This window comes from Ischnura elegans, chromosome 2, assembly GCF_921293095.1.
Source record: "Ischnura elegans chromosome 2, ioIscEleg1.1, whole genome shotgun sequence".
In the NCBI taxonomy this organism is placed as follows: Eukaryota; Metazoa; Arthropoda; class Insecta; order Odonata; family Coenagrionidae; genus Ischnura; species Ischnura elegans.
The window spans coordinates 112,323,486-112,348,988 of record NC_060247.1 but is presented as its reverse complement, the minus strand read 5'-3'; the positions used below and the strand labels follow the sequence as shown (position 1 = coordinate 112,348,988).

The 25,503-nt window shown below is 41.1% G+C and overlaps 1 protein-coding gene across 1 annotated transcript in view; it reads right to left on the bottom strand.

Annotated features, from left to right (window-relative positions):
• The window catches only part of LOC124154420 (neurotactin-like), a 46,839-nt gene that overhangs the window by 4,087 nt on the left and 17,249 nt on the right, over positions 1-25,503 (bottom strand). Inside the window, exons 2-6 of the mRNA XM_046528127.1 lie at positions 23,451-23,577; positions 19,759-19,885; positions 15,595-15,778; positions 2,206-2,622; positions 901-1,382 (exon numbers count right to left, since the gene is read on the bottom strand). Coding sequence (XP_046384083.1) covers positions 901-1,382; positions 2,206-2,622; positions 15,595-15,778; positions 19,759-19,885; positions 23,451-23,576 — 1,336 coding nt within the window. The 5' untranslated portion in view covers position 23,577. The remainder of the gene's footprint in view (positions 1-900; positions 1,383-2,205; positions 2,623-15,594; positions 15,779-19,758; positions 19,886-23,450; positions 23,578-25,503) is intronic.

Below are 25,503 nucleotides of genomic sequence, written 5' to 3'. Positions count from 1 at the left end.
TTAAGTTCGAGCCCCCACTCTTGGCTCCACAAATGTACGTTGTTTAAGTCAGATGATAGAATTTCCTAGTCAGAGTGATCGCTAATTTCGCGATAGATCACAGCGTCGTCAGCAAATAAACGTATTTTACTGCTAATGCGGGAGCAGAGATCATTAATGTATATAATGAACAACAGGGGGCCGATCACGCTTCCTTGTGGAACACCTGATGTAACTTTTACAACATCAGAGCTAATTCCGTCAAGAACTACTTTTTATTTACGATCTCTGAGAAAGTCGCGTATCCAGTTTACAACTGTCTCGTTTAATTCACATGACTGTAATTTGTATAAAAGTTTGTTGTGAGGTACAGTGTCGAAAACTTTCTTAAAATCTAGAAATAGTGCGTCAACTTGTCTTTTCGATTCACCAGATTTTATAATGTCGTGAAGGAAGAGCATGTGCTGAGTTTCGCATGATCTACCTTTTCGGAATCTGTGCTGACAGTCATGGAGAAAGTTACATCTGTCTGATGGGTCAATGTTACTCCATAAAGGAAGTTTTCCCATTAATTAGATCTCCTATGCTTTTACCATACTTTGGAACCTTGAAAAATGAAGAAAACTCTAGTTAACTATGTCGCCCAATGGTAACAGATTTCACTATGACCATGTGTTGGCTGAAAAACTGTTTGAAAATATTAAATCTCTTTTTAGAATCTCGGCCAAAGTTACCCCGATGAGCCAAAATAAGCCCAGCTTAATACTATCTTGTATATAAGGGTATCATAAGTAAATCTTGGTTTCCGATGATTTCCGATGTGAATGTCAACAAGGTTCAACGCGAAAGGACTGGTCTCATGTGAGTCTCCTGCCCACGAGGATCACCCAGCGGAAACGAAGGCGCCCAGTCAAAACTCACCTATGACGGTGGGCACCTGCACGCCTTCCCTCTCCCAGGCGTCGAGTGGTGACCGCATGAGCACGCGCCCGTCCACCGTGAGCCACCCATGCGAGAGGCTCTCTTCATCGGGTGCTGGAAGGTCCACGGGCCTCCACTTCCAGTGCTCGGGCGTCGCCTCGACCAGGTCTTCGGCGTCCAAGGCCCTCCAGCATTCCTCCTCCTCATCCTCTCCGCAGTCGAGGCCCGCCTCCGCTAGGAAGGCCCCTGGCGGCCTCGTCTCGTGGGGCCGAAGGGGACGGAGTATAAGCCCGGGGCCAGAGAGCCACAGCTTTGCGAAGGGCGGCTTGCGGTCGGCGGAGAGCGCCAGTGCAAGCGAGGCGCCGGCGCGGTGCCCCAGCAGCGTGACGTCATCCGGGTTGCCTCCGAAGGCAGCCGAGTTCGCCCGAACCCAAAGGAGGGCGAGGCGCAGGTCTGCCAGGCCGTGGTTGCCACCGCCACCGCTAGGAGGCAGAACATAGGAGTTCAGGACATAGCCCTCTGGTTGGCAGTTCTCTACACTACTTCTTTAAGGTGCGTATACACTGTGTAGCATGTTATATAACATGTTATGAGTAACATGTCATTTGTAACATTGCTTTTGTGTAACATTTGATTTATAACAAGAGTCCAGCGGAGCCAAAAGTGCACAAGTAACATGTTACAGATTCAGTCGCAGCCCAGCCGTCAGCTGGCCATCCCCACCATGTGCCTCACCTCTTTTCTGTAACATGTTACACATTTTCTCACTTCGTGCGCGAAACCAAAACTTGTTATATAACAGGAATTTTGTTTTTTACATAATATTACATGTATCTTGTTACACGGATATGTAACTTTTTATAAAAAACATGTTATATGCATCTTGTTTATGCTACATAGTGTAAACGCACCTGTATAAGGTTAACCATGGGGATGGGATAGGACATTAGGGATAACTACGTAGTGTATTATTATTACTATTCGTAAAACCTTTTGAAAACTGCTTCCGAAATTCATGCATAAAGGTCTGTTGAATGTTCCTTTAATATATAAATTTATCACGTTGCTTTTGGCTGTTACTTTGGCGGAGTTTTGCGCTTGCGAATATGTCAGTACACACAAAGTTCCTGGCATTTCCTAGTCACTGCAGTCATAATGGGAAAGTAACGATTACTTCCATAAAGTAAAGACTAGATTGCAAGTTAAAGTTAGATTTATTGAAATGTAACGATGAGTAGTAAAACCTACCTGAAATGTAATCGTTACGGGTCACTGAGTGATTTTAGGTGGCATGTCTGTACTCACGTAGCGGCATTTGGCGAGGTAAGGAAGCCGAGCACGCCGAGGCGAAATCGGACGCGCACGAACACGACCCCCGTGCGGCCCGCTAGCGAGGCGGAGAGAAGCGGCGGCGAGTCGGCGCCGCGCCCCCCGCCTCCCGCCAGCGTCTCTGCCGCCGCCAGCACCACGACGGGCGCCCGCTGACCGCGCGGCGCCCGAGGAGCGAACACGTCCAGCGTGAGACAGTCCTCGGCGCCGTCCAGCGAGCCGTTCCGATACGTCTGCCAGCACGCGTTGGGCGCCGACTTGAGCGTCTTCAAAGTGCCGTTCCAGCAGTAGTGGAGCTGGTTGAGGGGGTGCGGCGGGCGCCATCGTAGCGGACCCTCTGGCGGCAGGGCATACGGGATGCCGCGGAACGAGAATGCGCCATCCTGGGCCCACCTACGAGCAAGGATGGCGAACGAAGCCGATGCAATACACATTCTCTCGAGACAGTAAGGCCCACCGCACACAATGTGACTGTTCTACAACTACCTTTGCAAACCAGTTACGCGCGCAGCTGTTTTGTGACCTCGTCTATGTATTGGAGTGGGGAGGCGCACACGACGCGACTGGTTTTTGACGATCTTAAATCAGTCTGAAACCAGTCACATACAACCGTGGGCCCGCGGTTGAAGTTGTGTTGCAGACTTCAGTTGTACGAGACCATGTGGTGCTTTGGTGGTATTTTGACGGCCGTATAGTGTCGATCTCATAATGAATGATCAAGAACTCAACATGAAGCTCGTTGGAGAAGTAAAGAAGCATGAAGTTCTGCACAATTACAAACTGCCTGGATATTCAAGGCAAGATGTGATGGAGAAAGCATGGAAAGAGGTGTCTGTTGAATTGGGTTTGCCAGGTAAACAAAGATATTATATATTTAATTTTGCCACACGGCTTGGCCAAGGCCTTAAAAACAACACATACTGCACTAAATTATATCACTCCACTGATTGCACAATAGACGCAAATGATTTTCAACAAGCTCTTTGCCAGTACACCCGTGTGCGGACAGTATGTTTTTTCAGTTGCAAACTGGTTTCAGACGTAACTGGTTTGCAACGGTAGCTGTAAAACAGTTACATTGTATGCTCTGGGCCTTATACTCTGTACATTTTATCTCTGCGTGGGAGCTGGTTTGGCTAAAGCAAGTGGGTGTGAGGGGAGGGAAAGTTTCTCGACACGTGACTTTCCCTTTGCCAATCAGCAGAGAGTGGGCGTGGTCTCAGTCAGTCGTCCTCAGACCTCCGTCAAGTTAACAACGTGAATCTGCTCGTGGAGCAGTGTTGCTAAACCGTACGCGTTCTCATTGAATGTCTTTAAGTATGAATTACGCCAACGGTGCCTCATTCAGCGTGGTAGCTGACAATGTAATGGGCTTCTGTGAAAGGATTATCCTCAATACCTTCCAAATGAGTAGGTATATTATCTCGGCGCCGGGTCCGAAATACCTGTGGCCACCCATGACCTATAGGTTTTCAAACTTATAAAGTTACAAACTACAGTCCGGCCGCCGAGAGTTGTCCGTTGACAGCTAGAAGGGAAAGGTGGCAAGGTTGCCAGGTAGGAAAAGGAAACGCCCACATAACATTTAAACAAAAGGGTCCCGTGAAGAAAACAGCCAGAAATGACGACGAGCGTGAAGGATCCAAAAGAAGAATCCTTTGTTTTGGTCATGGTCCTAATGTGCTGGTTGCTAATCTCCCGACATATTCCGGCTCTAGAGTGTTGCCTCGACGGACGCTTTTACCCCTCAAACTGTTGACATTTGTAATTTTCAGTTGTGTTTTGTCTCTGTTGGTTGGTTACCAAGATTGTTTATTGATCTGTATTTGTTAACAATCCTTATGTGTGTGAAGTTAAAATACGGTACTACTAAAACTTTTAAAATATGAAGAGTTATTGCATTTAATTCATTTACAACTACCAGTGCTTTCCAATAAAATACCAACAGAGGTTATGGGCCCAGCACTGGTAAATTATAAGAAGTAAGTGAAGTCTTCATAATGTCGTCTGACGCATCCGGTATATCGTCTCACATTAAGCCGTTGTGTGGGCGTGAAGGATATCCAACTTGGAAATTTAAGCTGAAGGCGTATTTAATAGATCAAAACTTGTGGCATGCTGTTGATGGATACCCAAATGATGATCATACTGATGCTGCTTCAAAGTCCAGGAAGGATGAGCGTGCCCTAGCTAAGATTTGTTTGTGCGTGGACGATTCCGCTATCATACATGTAAGAAGATGCAAAACAGCTGCTGAAGCATGGAAAGTTCTTGCCGATGCATATGAAGATAAGGGTTTTGCCCGGAGACTTAACCTTCAAAAGACTTTGTACCGGTTATCCCTCGGAGATTATACGTCCATTGAAGAGTACCTAACTGCCGTAATGGATACCGCTCAGAAGCTTGCTGATATTGGGAAGGAGATTCCTGATGAGGATTTAGTTGCTATTTTGCTTGGAGGTCTTCCTTCACATTACGACCCCCTAGTAATGGCACTCGAGAATTCAGGAGTTGAAGTAACGGTGAACATGGTGAAAACTAAACTCTTAAATGAAATGTCCAAAAATGATGGTGCAACTGAGACTGCATTTGCATCCAATGCGTCTCGAACTATTCCGAAGAAAAAGAAGTTCCCGAAACGCAACAACTCTCAAGATGGTATCGTCTGCTATGGATGCAACCAACCCGGCCATAAAAAACCAGACTGTCCAAACAAGACCAAGAAAACGGCACAGACATCGAGTTCAACCCACAAGCAGCTACACAAGAAACAATACACTTTATTCTCGGATTTAGGTGTTGGTGGTTGTGCTCAAAGCAATAAAAATGATTGGTTTGTGGATTCCGGGGCAACTGCCCATATGACTCCTCATAAAGATATTCTGTTCAATGTTAAAAGTAACTCTGGTTTGGAGATTGTGTGTGCTGATAAACGTAAGTTGCAGAGTGACAGTATAGGTGATGTCATGATTCACAAAAGTAATAACAACAACAGTATTAGTAGTATTTCTGAAGTTGTTCATGTGCCTAATCTTGCTACAAATCTTATATCTGTGTCAAAATGTGTTTCAAAAGGTTTTATTGTAGTATTTACGAAAGAAGGTGCTAAATTTTTTCATGATAATGATTGTAGTATTTCAGGGAATGTTTTAATGACTGCTCTTCCCAGTAACGGGTTATATAAGATAGAGTCACAGGTATCAGAAAAGTCCCTGGCTGCTACAACTAACCCTTCTCAGCAAACTCTTTGGCATTGGAGGTTGGGACATCTCTGCCGCTATGGTATGAATCTACTGAGAAATGGATTAGCTGATGGAGTTGATTACGCCCCTGAGGAAAATAGAACTGTATGTACTGCATGTCTAGAAGGGAAACAGAGTCGAGAACCTTTTCTTAAAATCAAAAGTAAAAGGGCGACTAAATGCCTAGAGTTGATTCATTCTGACCTCTGTGGACCATTCAGTGTAAAATCATTAGAAGGAAATAAGTATTTACTTGTATTTATAGACGATTACTCTAGAATGATATTTACCTATTTCATTAAAACAAAAGATCAAGTTAGAGTAAAGTTTCAAGAGTTTAAAAACCTCATGGAAAAGCAAACTGGCCAGAAAATTAAAATTTTACGATCAGATAATGGTTCTGAGTATGTTAATAGGGAATTCTCAGATTATCTTAAGTCAGAAGGAATTATTCACCAGACTTCCATACCCCGTACTCCTCAGCAAAATGGTGTTGCTGAAAGGGGAAACAGAAGCATTGTGGAGAAGGCTCGTTCCATGTTGCATAGTGCCAGACTACCTAAGTCATTTTGGGAAGAAGCTGTGAGAACTGCTACGTATCTCAAGAATAAATCACCTCATAGATCCGTTACAGGAATGACTCCAGAAGAAAAATGGACAGGTGAGCGTCCCAACTTGACACACTTAAGAGTATTTGGCTGCCGAGCTTTTGTACATATTCCAAAGGAGGAACGCAAGAAGTGGGATAGCAAAAGCAAGGAACATATATTTGTAGGATATAGTGAGAATAAGAAAGCTTACAAATTTAGGGATCTTTCTAATTATATGAAGGTAGTCCATGCTAGAGATGTTGTGTTTTTAGAAAATAATTTTTCCGGTGAGAGCAGTACTGATGCTCAAATTCCTTTGGATTCTTACAATGAAAATGCAGATTCAACAAAAGATGAAGCTGCGGCTGCTGTTAAAATTCTTTTGGATTCTCCTTGTGAAAATGCAGACTCAACAGAAGATAAAGCTGGGACTAATGTTCAAGAAACTGCTAAGAGTCCTAGATATCCTCAAAGGGTACGTAACAAGAAACAATTTCCTGATCATGTTGTTTTACAAGCAAAAAATTTCTTTGACAAAGAACCTACCACATTTGAAGAGGCTATGCAAAGTGAAGACAAAGAGCATTGGATGAAAGCAATGATGGAGGAATTAGAGTGTCTTAGAAAAAATGAAACTTGGAAGCTAGTGCGAGTTGCAAATAAAAGTGTAATACCATGTAAATGGGTTTACAAATTGAAAAGAGACAATGGTGGTAAGATCATCAAGTACAAAGCTCGTTTAGTTGCTAAAGGTTTTGCTCAAACTCATGGTATAGACTTTGAAGAAACTTTTTCTCCGGTAGTCAGAGGTTCAACTATCCGTTTGCTGTTGGCTATGGCAGCAGAACTGAATCTTGATGTTGAACATCTGGATGTCGAAACTGCTTTTTTAAATGCCACTTTAGATGAAACCATCTATATGACACAACCAGAAGGTTTCATAGCTGTAGGTGAAGAGAAGAAGGTTTGTCTATTACAGAAGTCTATTTATGGACTCAAGCAGGCTAGTCGTGCTTGGAACAAAACAGTTCACAAGTTATTGTATGAGATAGGGTATATTAAATCAAAACATGAACCCTGTGTCTACTTTAAACATATTGGAACTAAAATAGTTATTATTACATTATATGTTGATGATTTCTTTATATTCTCCAATGATGAGAAAGAAAAGAAGAAATTGAAGGAAGAATTGAAGAAGAGATTTGTCATTAAGGATCTTGGCAAGATCAAACATGCCCTGGGAATGAATTTTACAAGAGATGAGAAGAGGGGAGTATTCAAGATAGACCAGAAACAATACATTAAAGATGCTTTAAAGAGTTTTGGCATGGAAGATTGTAAGATTGTTTCGACCCCAGTTGACGTTAGTCAAATGAAAGAGAAGGGTAAGGATATCATAGATGTCCCGTACCAGTCATTAATTGGAACTCTCATGTATCTCTCCGTCAACACGCGGCCAGATATTTCCTTCATTACTAGCTATCTCTCCCAGTTTAATAAGAAGCATACAGATATACACTGGAAGATGGCCAAGCGGGTACTTCGTTATCTAAAAGGTACTATGGAAATGGGACTCACATACAAATGCACTGGGAAGCCTATTTTTGGTTTTTCTGATGCAGATTTTGCAAATGATCTAAATGATAGGCATTCATACTCTGGATATGTTTTCACTTGTGCAGGTGGACCAGTCTCCTGGAGTAGTAGAAAACAAAAATGTGTTGCCCAATCGTCTTGTGAGGCAGAATATATTGCTCTTTCCGAGGCTACTAGAGAGGCTATTCATCTAAAACATCTTATTTCCGAATTATTTCAGGAACAAGAAATTATTACTATTTTTGAGGACAATCAGAGCGCTCTCAAGTTAGCAGAAAATCCTGTTTTCCATGATAGAATGAAGCATGTAGATGTGAAATACCATTTTGTTAGAGAACAAGTAGAAAACGGTAATATAAACGTAGATTTTCTCTCCACTGAGGAAATGACAGCTGACATACTTACCAAGGGCTTAAATCGTATAAAACATGAAAAATGTATGAGAGGTTTAGGCATGGTTTAAAAATAATTTTAAAAAAATTTGTAATTCATTTGATGGAAATGCTAAAGAGCTGTTTCAGCACATCTTCAATTACGGGGGGGTGTTGACATTTGTAATTTTCAGTTGTGTTTTGTCTCTGTTGGTTGGTTACCAAGATTGTTTATTGATCTGTATTTGTTAACAATCCTTATGTGTGTGAAGTTAAAATACGGTACTACTAAAACTTTTAAAATATGAAGAGTTATTGCATTTAATTCATTTACAACTACCAGTGCTTTCCAATAAAATACCAACACAAACCCCTTACACGCCTCCCCTCAAACAACTGTGGGCACAGTCGCGCAGGGGTTTGAGGGGTAAAATCGTCCGTCGAGGCAACACTCCGAAGCCGGAGAATAGCAACCAGTATATAAGGGTCATGGTTTTGGTGATTATAATAAAGGGCTTGTTTTTGTGGTTCAGGCATGTATCAGTGCTTCATATGCACGTGACAACGTTGTATGACTAGGTCAGGGTGTGAGGTGCATTTGGGGGACAGCGATTGGTTGCAAACCATGTTGGCGCAGGGTTCTCCGCCCCTCCTTTTAAAGTGCCATCGGACAACTCTTGCCGACTAGACTGTAGGGCGGCTATGTACATTTGGCAATGTAAACTTCGCTCCTCCTCTCTCTCGGTACTTCCCCCACCCCTTAAGGGAAGCCTTCCGAGAGTGTCCGGGCTCTCACGATAACTCATCCGCAAACATGAAGTGAATAGATGACAACAAAGTTATACGAGGGGGTGAGAAGCCAAGGGGTACAAGTGCTTTTTTTCTCTTGACAGAGTTAGGTAAAGAAAACACGAGATCAACTACATATTTAGCAGTGCATTTGATTTTCCGCACGATATCTGCACACGACAGAGACTCATTCGTATCCTTGGCCACCAAGTTTTTTCAAAAATATTTCTTCTATTAAATTCTGTGAAGAAAAAAAACTTCACTTGTACTCTTTGGCTTCTCAACCCCTCACTTAACTTTTTTAGACGTCCAAACTAGACTGCATTAAAGTTGTATTACGTTGTTACATCTTTTCTTTTGATATTAACTGACACCGGATGGGAGACATGTAACACTGTTATATAACACATTTTCAATGCTATGTAACACAGTTTAACATAATTTTTTTTGGTTTGCCAAAGTGAATTATTAAAATGACAATCATGTAGTATTGTCGTATAACTCTGTTATATTACAATACTGTGTGTTGCCACACTGTTGTATAATCTCTATTTCGAAAACCTGGATACCATTAAAAAGTTATGTAACATTGTTATTCAACAGCGTTTTGTCACAAAACAAATATTTATAGAACAAAGTTAAATTATAAAGATTATATAGCATCTACAGACGTCCAAGCTTAACTGCAAATAAGTTATGTAACATCGTTAAATAACTTCTTTCTCTATTTCCGAATGAAAACTGCCACATTCGGAAATACGACTGTTGGATGAAAATGAAAGAGCAGGAGCAATATCCACAATTTTACATTTATTGATACGACCGGTTTCGCTTTTCAGCATCATCGCTCCTGCTCTTTCATTTTCATTATGTCACGTTTCCACTCCATCTCGCCTGAAACCTCAGACTATATACGACTGTTGGATCTTCAGATGAATCGCTCAATTCATTACTTGAGGAAAATTTGACAACACGATAGATGAACCGTTCACATGGAAGGGAGCACTAAAAGAGTGGGAGATTCCCTCAAATAATGCCCGTATTTTAATGAATAGTTTGAGGATTCTCATTTGTCAGCCTTAACTACAATAGCCGAAAAGAAATCGTTTTTACTGTCTCAACTGCTAATCATTCATTCCCAATAAATTGTTCAGGCTACAGGGCTAAATTAAAACTTTTGCAGACTTTTATCCAATTACAAATTGCACTGCCTTAATTTTACTCACGACTATGTGCCTTTCCCATGTCTTACCTCCTTCCAATCACAGGTTTTTAATGGTTTTAAATTGTTCTTGCATTCAAGACAATTATTATTCCTATACCTGCATCTGGAATTCCAAATGTGATGGAAAAAATCAATTAAAAAAATAATATAAATTAATCTTTTGCTGCCCTCAATGCAAGAGAAAAAAATGATACGATTCACTTTAAATAAATTTGTAAAAAAAAATTGTTTCACAATCTTTCCTTTTCTTCACAACAATCACTTACACTGACAACGACACACATGCGCCAATTAATTAAATTCTTTTGTAAACTGGCTGGTTGTAGTGAGTTTTGTTCTCACCGGTACAGCAAATTATACGTGCCTTCGGCGCTGACAATTAACGTGAGTCGAATAGTGACATAGTCGAGGAGTGACATCGTGAAATCGCATAATGTTGAATCGAAAAAACCTCGTAGATTTTTCATAAATAACTTTAATTTCGACCAGTTTCCGCGACATCGTCAGGTAAAGATACAAGAAAACCATATTTGGCTACATCTGGGACGTCATCCAATTTAAAGACCCTATTAGGTAATGAAAATTAATCTTCCGTGCCTTTTATTGCTATTCGTGTGTCTTTTAAAGTGCCCAGTCTCCCTTGAGTTGAAAAATGAACAAATGAATACAATGCAGACGTTTGGCGATATTTTTGGTGTGTTGGCGGAAAATCTGTCTCCGAATGATGAAATATTGCATCAACATCTTATCTCAACTAATCCAGAGTTGACTTCATGGGATGGGTGGGATATCGGTATGGATGCAATAGGACAGTGGGTCAGCGAGGGGGAGGGGGTTGGGGATAAACACCCCACCCCCCCAGACTTCAGAGAAAATTTTATGTTTAATCCATTTTACTTAATTGGATAAACACTACTTATAGATAGAGATACGTGAAAATTGCACTTTAATTTTTATTTTATCGCATTTTCAATAACAGTTCATCGCATTTTGTAGCGTCTATTTTTTATTTTTATAATGAGGTAGATGACGATGAAATGTAGTGAAACACAATTATATGACAAAATACAGAATATTTAAAATAATTATGTTGTAGAACAATTATAAATTAAGGAATAAGACATATAGTGGCGGAAGTGTAGCTTGCCCGCGCCCACTTGTAGTTCGCGGCCACGTAGAGTCCCAGGCAACTAGCAGCTGGCCAGTCGCTCACATGCTTTAAGAGGTGAGTGTCGGCGTAGCATTTAAACTGCGCGCGGCACAAAATGTACGAATTTTGCCGTCGAAAAGGCAAATTTGCGTAAAAATATCATAAAAGTCCATTCATCGCATCTATGTCGCATTTATTTCCGCACATCGCATCTATATCGCATTTATCGCATTTGCGATTTTCACGCATCTCTACTTATAGAATAGGGTAAGGATTAATAAGATATCCCTCAGGAAGCCTTAAAACTCACAATTTTGTACCATTTATCGTAAATTTTTTCTGGGGGAGGGCCCCCGCACCTCCAGCTTACCCTGGTGGGTAATGCATGCCCCCCCAATGCCCTAGTATTAGTTGCACCTGAAACCCCTCCTAGCCTTAATTCCTAGCTGCGCTCCTGCATTAGGATGCGCTCTTTTCAGCACCGTCCTTGAGAGCTGTCTTATACACGCCTTGGCCCTGACGACTGGCTTTCGGGCGATGTTTTAGCTGTTAATAATATCTATCTATAGAATAGAATAGATCATAGAATTGTACAAGGATTCCAGATGCCCTCTTTGCAAGCACGTATGCATGTGAGAAAGGAGTTTTTATTTAAACGTGTGAATCAATACTTTATACATTTATTTTAATGCATGGAAATCTTTATTTATAAAGGAGGATGTCTGTTTGTCTGCCCGCTATGCGTTTCCATTCGTATACACGGATTGCGACCAAAGTTAACCTGTAGGCGCATCTCATGCTCTCAAACCCCGTAGTGCTACTTTAAGTTGCTTCCAATGCGTCCTTCGCGTCGTTTTCTGATTACAGTTTGCTACGTCACGTCATACAACTTCTGTGGATGGATATTCTGCCGAGTAGGCACACCTCGAGACACGCTCAAAGGGAAAACAGTACTCAAAGGCAGTGGCACAGCGAGGGGGGGTTTTGGGGGATAAACCCCCCCCCCCGCCAGAGCTCAGAGAAATTTTTAAGTTTAATCCATTTTACTTAATTGCATTAATATTACTGATAGAATATTCTAAGGATTTATAAAATATCCCTCAGAAAGCTGCTAAACTCACTATTTATCCTAAAATTTTTCTGGGGAGGGCCCCCGCACTATCGATTACCCTGGCGGGTATGCCATACCCCCAGACACCCCAGTATTAGTTGCGCCTAAAATCCTCCCAGCCTTAATTCCTAGCAGCGCCCCTGCTCAAAGGATTTTACACTCAACTATTTATCCTTTTGGTGCAAACCTTTTTGCTGGGGCTTGCGTTCACTCGACGTTTTTTAGTCCATACATGTACGGATACACATGCGATCAATTTTGTAGAGCGCGGTATGAGCTGCTGATGCCGTGAACGGTATACGGAAATAATTTTTCCATTGTAAACTGTCAATATATGCATACTATCATAACACCTGTATTGTTCCTTTACCTAAAAATCTTGTCATGTGACCATGAATTCCAAGTTTCCCACTTCTTTGGGTACTATTCTTCCCGAGCAACGCTGGGTGACCTGCTAGGAGTAAATAATAATTCATACGGAGGCTTCCGCGGTGATTTACATGAGGGTGGAAGGCTTGAGTGAGGAGATTCCACCAAACATTTCGGGATTGGTCACCGAAGTTCCTTGCTCCCTATGCCTGGAGCTAAAAGTTGATGCCATCGAAGATACAGAAGACAATAATGGACCTTTGGATCAAGAAAGAATAAAGGAAACTGTGCAAAAGATCATTGGATGTCCAGGAGCGAAGGAAAGACTCCACAAAAATTAGGAAAAATGGAGAGCTCATTAACTGCAGAAAATGTTTCACAGATGATTTTTATCATTCATAAAACTGCATTGTAAGTTTTTATTCATCCCATTTTTTAGATTTCATGCTGAAAAATGCATTTTATGCTTACGTATGGCATTCTAAAAGTAACTAAACAGGGACAATTTTCAGTGGTTTCGTGGTTTTTTTCGCAATCTTATCTTTGATAAAATTCATTGATAAAATTTTGGACTCTGTGTACGTTTTTTCAAAGCATTGCATATGGAGTGAAAATAACGGTGTTTTAAATTTTGCCTTGAGCAGTGTTGTTTTCTTGATAGATGAATTCTATATCTTTATTCAACAGTGTACCCAATAGTCGATTGAATTTGAATTAATTCATAAGCAAATTACCATGTAGGTATTTTGAATTGGGCCAATGTGATCGAAAATTATTTTTTTTTATAATTAAAAAATCATTACCATCGCTACTTGCATACATACTGAGGAGAAAAATAAAATTTCCGTCAAAAATGAGTCAAAGCCGAACCTACCCGGAAAACAATAATCGAATATTAATTCCATTTAACGAAACGTTAAACTTGTGAGAGATGGAGTTGGCCAATAATATCCAAATGACACCTTCTCTATGGCTAGAATCAAAAGTTATAGTTCGGCTGGGCCGAAATACACTCCGTAGTTATTTGGGAAGCAAGATAACTAGGGACGGGAGAAGCAAGAAAGAAATCATCAGTAGAATAGCTCAGGAGAAGAGAGCATTCCACCAAAAGAAAGACCTGCTTACAGCGGGAATTTTAACCCTTAACCGGTGACGTGCGGTCTGAGAGACCGCTGCGTTTCTGAAATTATGAATATTTTCAAAATTGCTATTTCAAAATATCTATTTTTCTCGTCAGCGTCATAATTTTATATAGTAAGGACTCTAAAAATTTAACGTTCTTATTATTTATTTCTGAAAATTTGCAACTGAATTTTTGTAGCGGTCTGTGAGACCTTAATCCCGTCACCCGTCATTAAATTGGAAAAACCAATAAACGTAATGCTGGTGGAAATTATTCAAAAAGTTGTTAAAAACATTTCCTAGTGATTTTTCAATAATGATAATAATAAATAATTTGTAAGGAAGCATTTTTAGTTGCATAAATCGGATATTTAAGTACTTAATTTAAAAAAGTACGTTAATCAAATAACACTTTTTACTGAAAAAGTTGGTTCATATTGGGAATGCATTATATTAAATGTAAGTTTTACAATAGTTGAGAAGTCAAGGAAAAATTAAACAAAGCAAAAAAATGCCGTTACAGCGTTTCATGAATTTTTGTTTTATTGCGGTCTCCCAGACCGCACGTCATTGGTAGTGTAACAAATATTTCACGCCTCTGGTTAAGGGTTAAATATGGAAGTAAAGAAACAATTTATAAGAACCAACATTTGGAGTATGCTCCTATACGGAAGTGAGGCATGGAAAATGACCGCAGCGGAGAAAGCAAGGATAGATGCCTTCGAAATGACGAGAGACTGCACTGACAACAGTCGTGCTTAAGACGCAACAGATGTGCTTAAGGCTCCCGGATACTTCGACCAAAAACTACGCTGCAGACGTCTGGGCAGATTCTCTGACGCCTCTGTTATTCTATGCACATAACATTTGAATGCATATTTACGAAGAAGAAAGATCGATATTTAAAAAGATCATCGTATTTTTCATTTCTCGTTTTTCACGCTGCAATATTGACCACGGAAAAACACGAAATTCGGCAAAATTGCCTGCTACGACGTGTATGATGAGGGAACCCAAATTTTTTTACGTTCTTTTTAAACGATAATCCTTTATTTTCATATTAATCCATACCAGAGAAGATGAACTTGACCACCTGTCTTACAGCTAATGTCCCACGGCTTCTGTGGAATAGCATTTTGGCTTACTTATGGCTTAAGTTAATCTGATTCTGTCCCATTGTAGATGGAGGTAAACTATCCATCTTCACCTCTTTCTTTTGGCTGATTCGTGCTTACGAATACGCTGTGGAACGAAGCATTCGCACCGGAAAAATGTAGCATTACCCAATTTATTCGCAATACAAGTGCATAATAAAATCGAGCATAAAGGTCCCTGTGATCACAAGCAAAGCATGAAACAATATTGAGCCGATTTTAAACATAGCTTGCGGTGACAAGGAAATAAAAATAATACTACGGTCACGTTCATTACGAAAAGCAAGGAAAAGTAGACCCGGAACAAGCATTTGCTTGACCTTGTCCAGAAGAATTATTGTCTCCTTGGATACTAGAATAAGTCCACAAATACAGGCGAACGACGACGATTAGCAATTCTCAGTTTTCCTCAATTAAACCAGGTGTCATTGAAGTATTCCATGCCAAAGTTAATGTGAAAAGGTAAAACAGACCTCCAATAAGCGAGCAATATTTTTTAGCTTTGGCAAAGGTGTTTCTCATTTTATACCTTTTGCGACACCAGCTATTCTGTACTATCAGAAGGATGCCGGGACGGTTGCTTGGCAAAAATGTTCTCCTTAAAAGACTCAACTAAATGCGAAGAGCAAGTTTTTTTTGGACGCACCCCTGCACCGGGCCACACGAGGTGTACGCGATGGCAGCGCTCCCACTCTCCGTGTCGAGCAGCAGAAACGTGCTTTCCTCTTCACCCCTCGCCGCGGCCGCCGAGCGCTGGTTACTGGCCCGCGCCGACAGCGCCGTCACCACTGCAGTGGCCGTGAGCAGCAACAGGAACAGGAGGACTTTGCCTAGGAAGTAATGTTGGCGTCAGAATGCAGAAGATATTATTTTTCTCTTTTTGCGATACTGCCATGACGAAAGGGCACACGTATTCGAACCAAGGGTGCATGCTCTCAAAATATGCTCTATTACATTCATAAGCGTCATATTTCGACACCATTCAGCCGAGTGAGGCATTACTGATTATTATGGTGCTCCATCAAATGACCCGAAGGGTGATTTCACTTTTGAAGTCACGAAGAATTTCCTAAGTTACCCCAGATCATCTGACTTTTATGGTCATCCATCCACATTCGACAAGATATAAGGCAAAACTTGGGGTAACGGATTTCTACCAAATGTGGCTAATAGTTTGATTACAAAAAGAAAATATCAAGATTTTCTAGTGGTGAATGCAATTGTTAATATGATTTTGCAAATTTGAAAAAAATGAATTTTATGAAATCGTATTCGCATTTAATTTTTTATGTCCAGAGAAAAGGGCTTAGATAAATATGTAATGGCTCAATTTAAAGGTATTGAAATGAGAATGATATGAAATATATGACATTTTGAATTTTTAACTATATTGCACTTAATGGCAAATTTAAACTTTCAAATTAATTTCTGAAGGTGTAACTGTTATCCTCACCATGGTGTATCTATAACCCTCCCTTCGATTATCGTAATTTTTTGTACATAGTGGTTAGCCGTCATATGCGAAGTTAAAAAGTGGTCGAGGGTAACATTTCATTTAAGGGTGAAAGAAAATTAGAAAAAAATTATGGTCCATGTTTTTTTCACTATTTCATCGATATGTCTACAAAGAAACGGAACAATACCAAAAGGCCGTTTTACACGGCGCACGGACTTGCGCAGGTGCAACTGCATTACTTTCTAAAATGGCGTGGAATTGCGCGAATGCATGAACGAAATTAGAACAGGGGATATTTTGCCATGTCACGTCCACGCATTCTCGCATGTGTTCTAACAATTCGCCACTTTACACGAGGCAATTTTGAATGCGCCTTCGCACACACGTCAGATTGTGCAAGTGCGTGCCCCGTGTAAAACGGCCTGAAGGCGTCACAACATTCGAGGGACATTTGAACTAACGTTGCCGTGCTTGACGAGAATATCGTAAAATACTTTGTATCTCCCTAAGCCTCTCCAGTGGGGTAACCAGGAATTTCGTTCGGGGTTGTCCAAAACAAGGGGATAAGTTTTTAAAAATCAGGGTACGAAGTAGAAGGTTTTAAACTAATATTAACACTCTTCATCATCTAAAAAAAAACTTAATTTTTCAAAGAAATCTTTTGTAAATTCATGATTTTCAATATTTTGTTTTCTTTTATGAAGAAAAGTAATTATGTATTTACATTTCGGGAGGTCCGGACCCCTCGGACCACCCACCTCGATATGACCCTGTCAGTCTTTTAGCTATTTTCTGTTAATCATTATACCTACGTACTGTAAATTTTTCATTGGAAAGAAAAGGATTACGTGGTGATTTTAAACCGTGTTGAGTTGAACTATTATTCGCAAAATACATTATTTTGGGTCTACCAGACCAAGTAATGGAGAAATTATAATCCACGAGTAAGTTTTAACACGAAATAGAAACTTTTTTTTAACAGCTATTTAATACTCTATGGTCCAATACCTTTTCATTTACATGCAAATATATTCCCCGAGGCATATGCAATGGAATTTACCTGAAATGCAATTCAATGCTCCCTATTTAAAATAAATAGTGTTTTTTTTAACTCCCGGAAAAATGCTAGTTAGAGGTAGAATAGTCATTCGTAATTACAGGAAATGTGTGGACAGGGGGGCGTCAAGTACGATCTATGCTTTATTAACTCCCTAGAGCCATTCAGTTAATATTTTATAAAGTGCTTATTTGATTCGCACTAGGGTAAGTTTCCGAGTTCCGTCCGCGCTGTCACTTTAATGGCGACGTGTCACCTACTTTGCTGTATGCGTCCTCTGGTCAGGCTGATGTGGCCTACAGCACAGTAGGCGAAACGTCGGTCGCCATCAAAATGGCAGCGAAGACGGAATCCGGAAGTCTTCCACAACTGCGGACCTGAACGCCGGGAAAACTTACATCCGATGCTTCTGGATTCATCGCTAATTTTATCTAAAGCGGATAAACTAAAAGGTAAATAATTTCATCGAAAATGTCAGGGTTTGCACATCTCCCTGTAAAGTTGCGTAACTATGGGGGGGGGGATGAGGGGATGGTCCCCCCCCCCCAAATTCACAGACAAATTTAAAAATTATTTAAAACTATTGTCTAACTTTGACATGTAATAACTCCATCTGCTTAAAGTGAAATTTTAAGTGCCGAAATGAAGTAAAATGTATTTCCAGGCATGTCGTTTATAAAAAATTTTCCTGGAACCCATGTTGCCTGGTGGGGGGGTCGCCACCCCAGGCTATCCCATCCCCCCCTCCCAAAGCATATGCCTAGTTACGCCACTGTCCCAGTGTGACAAGTAGGAGAGTGTAGGGACTAAGAAGGGCTGGAATTCATTTTACGGTACTTATCGGTTATCGCCGGAAATTTTGAAAATCATCACAAAAATTCAAAAATCGAGGGCAATTAATTCATTTATCAAATTTAAAGATTCTTAACTGGTGGCTACACCTTGGCAATACTTTCCAACGACGAATCGAATGGATCATTATCCTTCCATCCCTTGCGCACCATGAACTCCGCCAGTTACGCGACCAAGAACTCGCGCTTCGTTCCTACGTTCCAAGAACTTAGCTCCTCCCTGAAGCCGTAGAATATCAATAGAAAAATCAATAGAAAAAATTTCATTTTTAAAGATATAAGAAAGACATTTGTTTTATGAAAAATTTATAATGAAATTGATGAGTGAAATACTTGGGATGGCAACATTTATATAGCTGTGACAGTATATTTTTACTTAGCTACTTCTTGTACCGCCACTTGACCCAGCCCCAAATTCTCTCCAAGCATTGGGCGTGCACCTCCAGGCAGGGATGGCAATCAAAATAAACGAAAGTGAAAACCAGTAAAATTTCAGTAGTTTCGTTCCCAGTAGTTAAATGTAAAAACGAAACGAAATGGATTCAAACCCGGGGAGCTAAACTCAGGGTCGAAACAAAATCTGAGTTAAAACTACTTCGGGTCGAAACCAAACTAAAACTCTGGGACGAAACGAATCGCAGATAATGTTTCGCCCCAGAGAGACCACGTGCCTCACCTTCGAACAGTTTAGTTTCGACCCACACACCGAGTAAGAATTATGGTTGATTGAAGTAGAGGTTCGGCCTACCACCACTAGATGCATGGGTCACTCATATTTTACCTCTAACAGGATCATGGTGATCTCAAACTGTCCATTCTATTATTAAGCTCAATGTTTTGACCTCTCTACACGTATGCCAAACGTGATGGGGTAGAAACTATTCCCTCTCATTCCCCTCCACTCAACTGCTGGGGTCGAAACTTAAATATGAGCAGCGGAGTTTCGATTAATTTAGTTTCGTTCCCGGGAGTAAAGTTTCGTACCGGGTTGTATCTTAATTCCTTGGTGATTTTAATTTCGTTCGGGAACGAATTAAAGCCAGGCCTTGTATTTTCGTTTCCCTCCAGGTCGAAACGAAACGTTTTCGTTTGGTTTCACTTGCCATCCCTGCCTCCGGGTCGTCGGGATCAAGGAAGTTGCATGATTGATTGTTACCCGATGATACTCGTACCCTGCTTCATCCAGCTCCTTATTTATAAAGCCTCGCCAGCAGTCTAAGATTACTAATGAGCCTGAAGCGATGTATTCCTTACACTTCACCGTTGAATTTGGCTACAAGCGTTACCTTTTTAACTATCAAATAATGAATTTTCATGGAGACCAAATAATTATGCTCAACAGTTCTTTCTTCAAATTTCTCATCTGAAGTATCTTTTAAAAATGTTCGGCGATAACCGACCCACATTCTTCTCGGTTCCAATCGTTTAAGTGACTCGTGCACTCACCGATTATGAGTCCGTGCATGGACAGCCACCCATTCACCCTCTCGCTGCAACGGCGCCGCTTCTTGATGCCCGTCGCCAGGGCAGCTCTCAGCGATTCCTGAGATCCGATGGAGTCCGCGGCGCATATCTGCGCAGATAGACGAAATTGTTATGATTAGCGTTTCCTCAAACATGATTGGTGGGTTGGCCACTGTAGGAGCTCCGTTATTTTGTAATTATGGCTAATAATAATAAACAGCAATTATCTGAGCAATATCAGGTACCCAAGTACAACAGTGTCAACGTTAGGAGGACTTTAAAACATACAGTTCCCAAATTATTAAACCTCCTCCCTAAAGCCGTAGATTATCAATAGAAAAATCAATAGAAAAAATTTCATTTTTAAATATACAACAAAGACATTTGTCTTATGAAAAATTTATAATGAAATTGATGAGTGAAATACTTGGGATGGCAACATTTATATAGCTGTGACATTATATTTTTACTGCGGAGTGAAACACCTACAATGTAATTGAGATATATTTCTTTCATTTCACTACTTCATTTATTCACACCTTAAGCGCAAACATACAAATAAATTCATAGGGTAAGAAAGAAAGGGATAGGAACTCGTGGTTGACAAAGGGCATGGACAGCGGTGCTGTGGTAGATGGGAAAATGTGGGATAACGTTGACATATTATTCTTTTATTTTATGTAAATGCTTATTTTATATATGTTCAAGCTATACAGAGTGGAATTTATCAATACTGAAATAATTATATGGAATTTTTCTCCAAATAAAATTCAATGTCTCCACGTGAAAACATTCATGGAACCTGAGTCGGAATCTAAATTTTATTTTTTGAAAAATTGCGCATAATTATTTCAATCAGGGCTTATTAGAAGCTGAAAGGCAAGAAAATAATAACTGATTTCACATGGAACGGTTCTAAAATCAAGTGAATGAGGTTGATATATTATACTTGAATTTTTGTTTATTCATTACATTAAAATACTATCGTGCAAAGTATTTTATGTAATACATGAGCGAAGGGCCAATTAATCTTAATATGCCAGTCGTTGAAACGTGAATGCTATGATCAAATGGGTAAGAGAAGTAGATTCAAACGCATAGATATACATGGAAGTGTGCTGACTGAAGATTGGAGGGGTGAGGTGGGAATCAAGTCAAGTGTAACTTTGGGAAAACGAGCATTTAATATGAGGAAGAAGATGTCGCACATCGGTATAGACCTATGATTGAGAAAGAGTATGCTGAAATAATATTGTGGGGAGTGATATTTTGAATTCATGCGAAACAAGGACCTTGGGGAGTAGAGACAAAGATAGGAGCAGCGCATTCGATGCATGGGTGTGGAGGAGGCCAGGGAGAGAGAAGCGAGTGAATAAAGAGAGAAATAAGAAGGTGGTGGAAAGAGTTGGGGAGGTTAGGACGTAATAGAAAACTATACTCAAGATAAAGGAGAATCGTATCGGGCACGCTTATTTATTTAGTTATGTCAACTACCCACGAAACAGCACGATGAGGCCTTTACATCGGGAATTTCAACAACAAGGAATAGACAATCACACATGTGGAGATGGATAAGTCAGAAGATCTCCAAGTTAATTTAATTAATTTATTAGAACTTATTAAGCAAGGCCCTTTACAACCACAGCATCCGTCTTAGTTACATAAAAAACATCCAGGCCTTCTTGGCAACAATAAAAAATATGATGACAACATTTACGGTCGCCACACACACATCGGTGCCGGGGATAGGGGCAACATCTCTGGGCGGACTCAGATCCGCGACGGTAGGTGAGGTCTTATCCCCGCCGCTAAAGGAAAAATTTAAAGATACATCATTTCAGAGAACATTGGATGAATATGAGAAAGGAGGAAGAAGTAGCCTGAATATGAAAAAGTGTGGATAAATAGAGTGTGCACAGACACCAAGGAGGAGGTTAAAACAGCTTTGGTATTTGGGACCTGTCAGAGGGCGAGAAAACCAGTTGATGATTGATGACGTCTGTCCAGGGGCGGATTCAGCATCAAATTTGGGGGATCATGACCTGGATCCGGGGAGTATGGAATAAGCCCTCGGGAGACAGAGGGCGTTCTCCAGAGTTTAATCTTTTACGGGGGCACAAAAACTATTAAACTGATAAAAATTATTGAAATAAACACTTTCAATTTCTTTCTTTGTACTTTGTACACTAAATATGATGTAGTAACATTCAAACCTATGTCGGAATAAATTTTGCTATTGTGAAAAAAGCTGCAAGTGCATATTTCCATATGGAAAAAAAATCCACTCCATCACACTTGAATAATGGGATTTCAATAACGAAAATGAAAATTAAAAAAAAATGTGAGTGGGGCCGTAACCTCTCTGACCCCCACCTTAAATCCGTCCATTTACCTATCTGTGGTGGGATAAATGGAATTCGGAAAGTTCGATTCCGAAATCTCGGAATTCCGTTTCCGTCACTAGGAGGCACTTTCATGCTATCCACTATGGTCATTGTACTGCATTGTTGATAAGCGTCATTGGGTGCTTTCCATTCATCGACACACGTCGACACAAGTCGACTTGCGTCGCGGTTTTCGTGTTCCATTCTGTGTGTCGCAGACTGTTGTGACACAAGTCAACAAACGATTACGCGCAGGAATTGGAGAGCTATAAACAGTTTCCGTGAGTCGACAATATTCGACGCGTGAGTCACATGAATGGAAAGCACCCATTGCCTTTCAAGGCATTAACGCTTTCAACTGGTATCACCTGTAACTTTATTTGATTCCTAACTCCGCACATAATCATCTATTACCCTTAATTTTTAGGACACATACCGTGCCAGTATTGCAAATTACTTGTGACTTCTTACCAGCTTCTGCAGCACCACTTTCGTGGTAAAAATATTCCATAACCTATCAGCTGGCGCATCACTTTCCGATTCCGAGAAACGGAAAGTCATTTCCCGAGACCCTCCGTCATTTCGGCCGCTCTCGGACGAGTTTCCGTGACGGAAAGTTCGGATAGACCTTAGTGAATAGCTCATTCCGAAATTATGACGTCTTTCCGAGAACCAACCGCGAACTATCCGAGAGATTGCCTTAGTGCATCGGTTCTCAAACTTTTTATTTCCGCGACCCATTTTATCCCAAACGTTTCAGCCACGACCCCCTAAAAATGGTTGTCTAAGGGTTGTCTAACATAGTTCACCATATTGTTTGTATACATCTTGCGGCCCCTTTCCGAAAGGCCCGCGACCCCCAGTTTCGGAACCGCTGCTTAGTGGATAGGGCCCCAGTTCACGCACTGTTTGACGCAGTGGCGCAGCGAGGGGGGAGGTTTGGGGGATAAAACCCCCCCAGAGCTCAGAAATGTTTTAAAGTTTAATCCATTTTACTTAATTGGATTAATATTACTTACAGAATAGTGTAAATATTAATAAAATTTCCCTCCGTAAGCCGTAAAACTCACCATTTTGAACCCTTTATCTTGAAAATTTTCAAAAGGAATGCCCCCTCACCTCCCGTTTTCCCTGGCGGGTATTCCACACCCCCAGACACCCCAGTATTAGTTGTGCCTGAAACCCCCCCAGCCTTAATTCCTAGCTGCGCCCCTGGTTTGGCGAATCAGACTCAGGATCAGATTTTCGAGATGATGCTCAAGGGGCCATCGCTAATGGATGGGCACTCACCGCGTATCTATGCACGTTGAGCGGTTCGACGCCGTCGTCCGCCTCCGTGGCCACCTGAGGCCGCCTCTTGTCCCGCTCCGCCTCCGCGCGTCCTCCGCCTCTCAGGTCGTACCCGCGCCCAACCATCCTGCAACGAACAAGAAAAGCACAAATCCACTCCATTCAGATCGAAACTGACTCCACCAATCCCAACCACTCATATGCGTCATTCACATTACGATTGTTCCAGCGATTGTCGGAACTATCGTGCATTCACACGTCGATGGTTAAAACCTGTGCTGCCCTCTAGTGCTGACATTTAAAGGGAACGAGAAATTGACGGTTAGCAAACCTGTTAAGGTATGCAGGGACAAGATATTATTGTGTTTAACGTGTATTAAGCGAATCATTTTTCTTCCGCTCATATTCTTCCTTCCTAAGACAAATACATGAAAAAAATAGAGCTTCACGAGCGTTTTGCCTTTCTCTTGTCGCTTCCTTTTCCGGTCTCCCAGCGCCTAACCATCGTAAAGTGACAACGTTCGGAACTACGTCAACTATTGTCAGGACATGCATTTACATGGCTAGTTGGGCTAACTATCGTTAGGACGATCGCTCGGACAATCGTAATGTGTACGAGGCAATACTATTCGAGTCTCAAATCACCGATGGCGGCGCTGAAGGCAGTGACGTAATTTGTCAAAATGGCCGACGCATCGGGGGTATTGTTGTGATGATAAAATAGGTGTAATCGGATGATTCGTCGAGCCACTGCGAGAATTATAGTACAAAATATCAAGGAAGATATTTCTTGGCATTGAGGAGGTATTTAGAGTCCTTGGGGCAAGGACAAATAGCAGTTAAAATTAAGGAATGAATAAATTTTAGATTACGTATCCTCTACTATCTCACGGCGATTACTCAAAGGGTTCCTAATAACCATAAATGCGTGACCCTGATAAAAAATATTATTTTAGGAGGCTAGAAAAGAAAAAGTGCAATACGTCGATTTCCCCAAGTGCATTAAGCAAACAAACCACCGTCCCAGTAAATGATGAACTGTAGCAATCAATGACAACTATTAGGCATTTTACATGAATATGAATGCATAAAATATATTACCAACGACATTATGATAGCTTAAAACAAAAAATATGATTATAAAAATCAGTAAATTCCCAGAAATACCAACGATTTGTCAACGTGGTTTCTTTAGGGCATTGCTTGGTATCCTCGGAGCTCTGCTTCCGAATTCGGCCGATAGTTGGCGCATTGCTCGTCTGGATTCTCGAATTCTTGTAAGCACTACGGGATGGCACAATCAGTCTTGGAAATTCATATACTCAAGCCTGAATCACATTATCATTCATTCCATCAATTTGGAGGGACAGCTCCGGCGACCACTTCAGCGATGGCGAATTAAACGACCGTTTCGATCGATATTTTCCGCGATAGCTCGAGGGATGGGGTTTCCATCCCTTTTTCCATCACTCGGCACGTCCCTTTTTCCGTGGCTGAAACCATCGCTGGAACCGTCCTTCAGCCAATCAGAATGCAAGGCTGCTTACAGCGTATGTAACGCGACGGTTGGAATTTCATGGGATGACAGTTCAAACGCAGAAATGGATGGAATGAAGTTCCTTACACATTACTCGTTTTCGACCGTGCGGGAAAAAACCGCACGGGCCTTTTTTTATCAGTCCACTGAAGAAGTTTACGATACCTTTCACATTGTACGGCTAAAACACGGGCACGATTTTTAGCCGCATTGCAGTCGTCCAAGTGCCACTGGGGCCACACGGCTACCATATCGTCTTTCTGCTTAGTGATTTACGTAAACAAATGCACACTTTCACACTAGACGGGTTCAGTCGTGCGGGAGCTGTCTCTAGTGCTGTTGATAGTAATCCTTTTGTACGGTAAAAATCGAACAGTATGAAAAGCAACTGGCCACGATTTATAACCGTGTGGTTTTTTTCCGTACGGGCGAAAACGTATAATGTGCACGGAGCGGCTATGGAAAAAGGAACGGTGGGAATGACCGTGTGATTCAGGAAATGATGGGTAAAGCGAT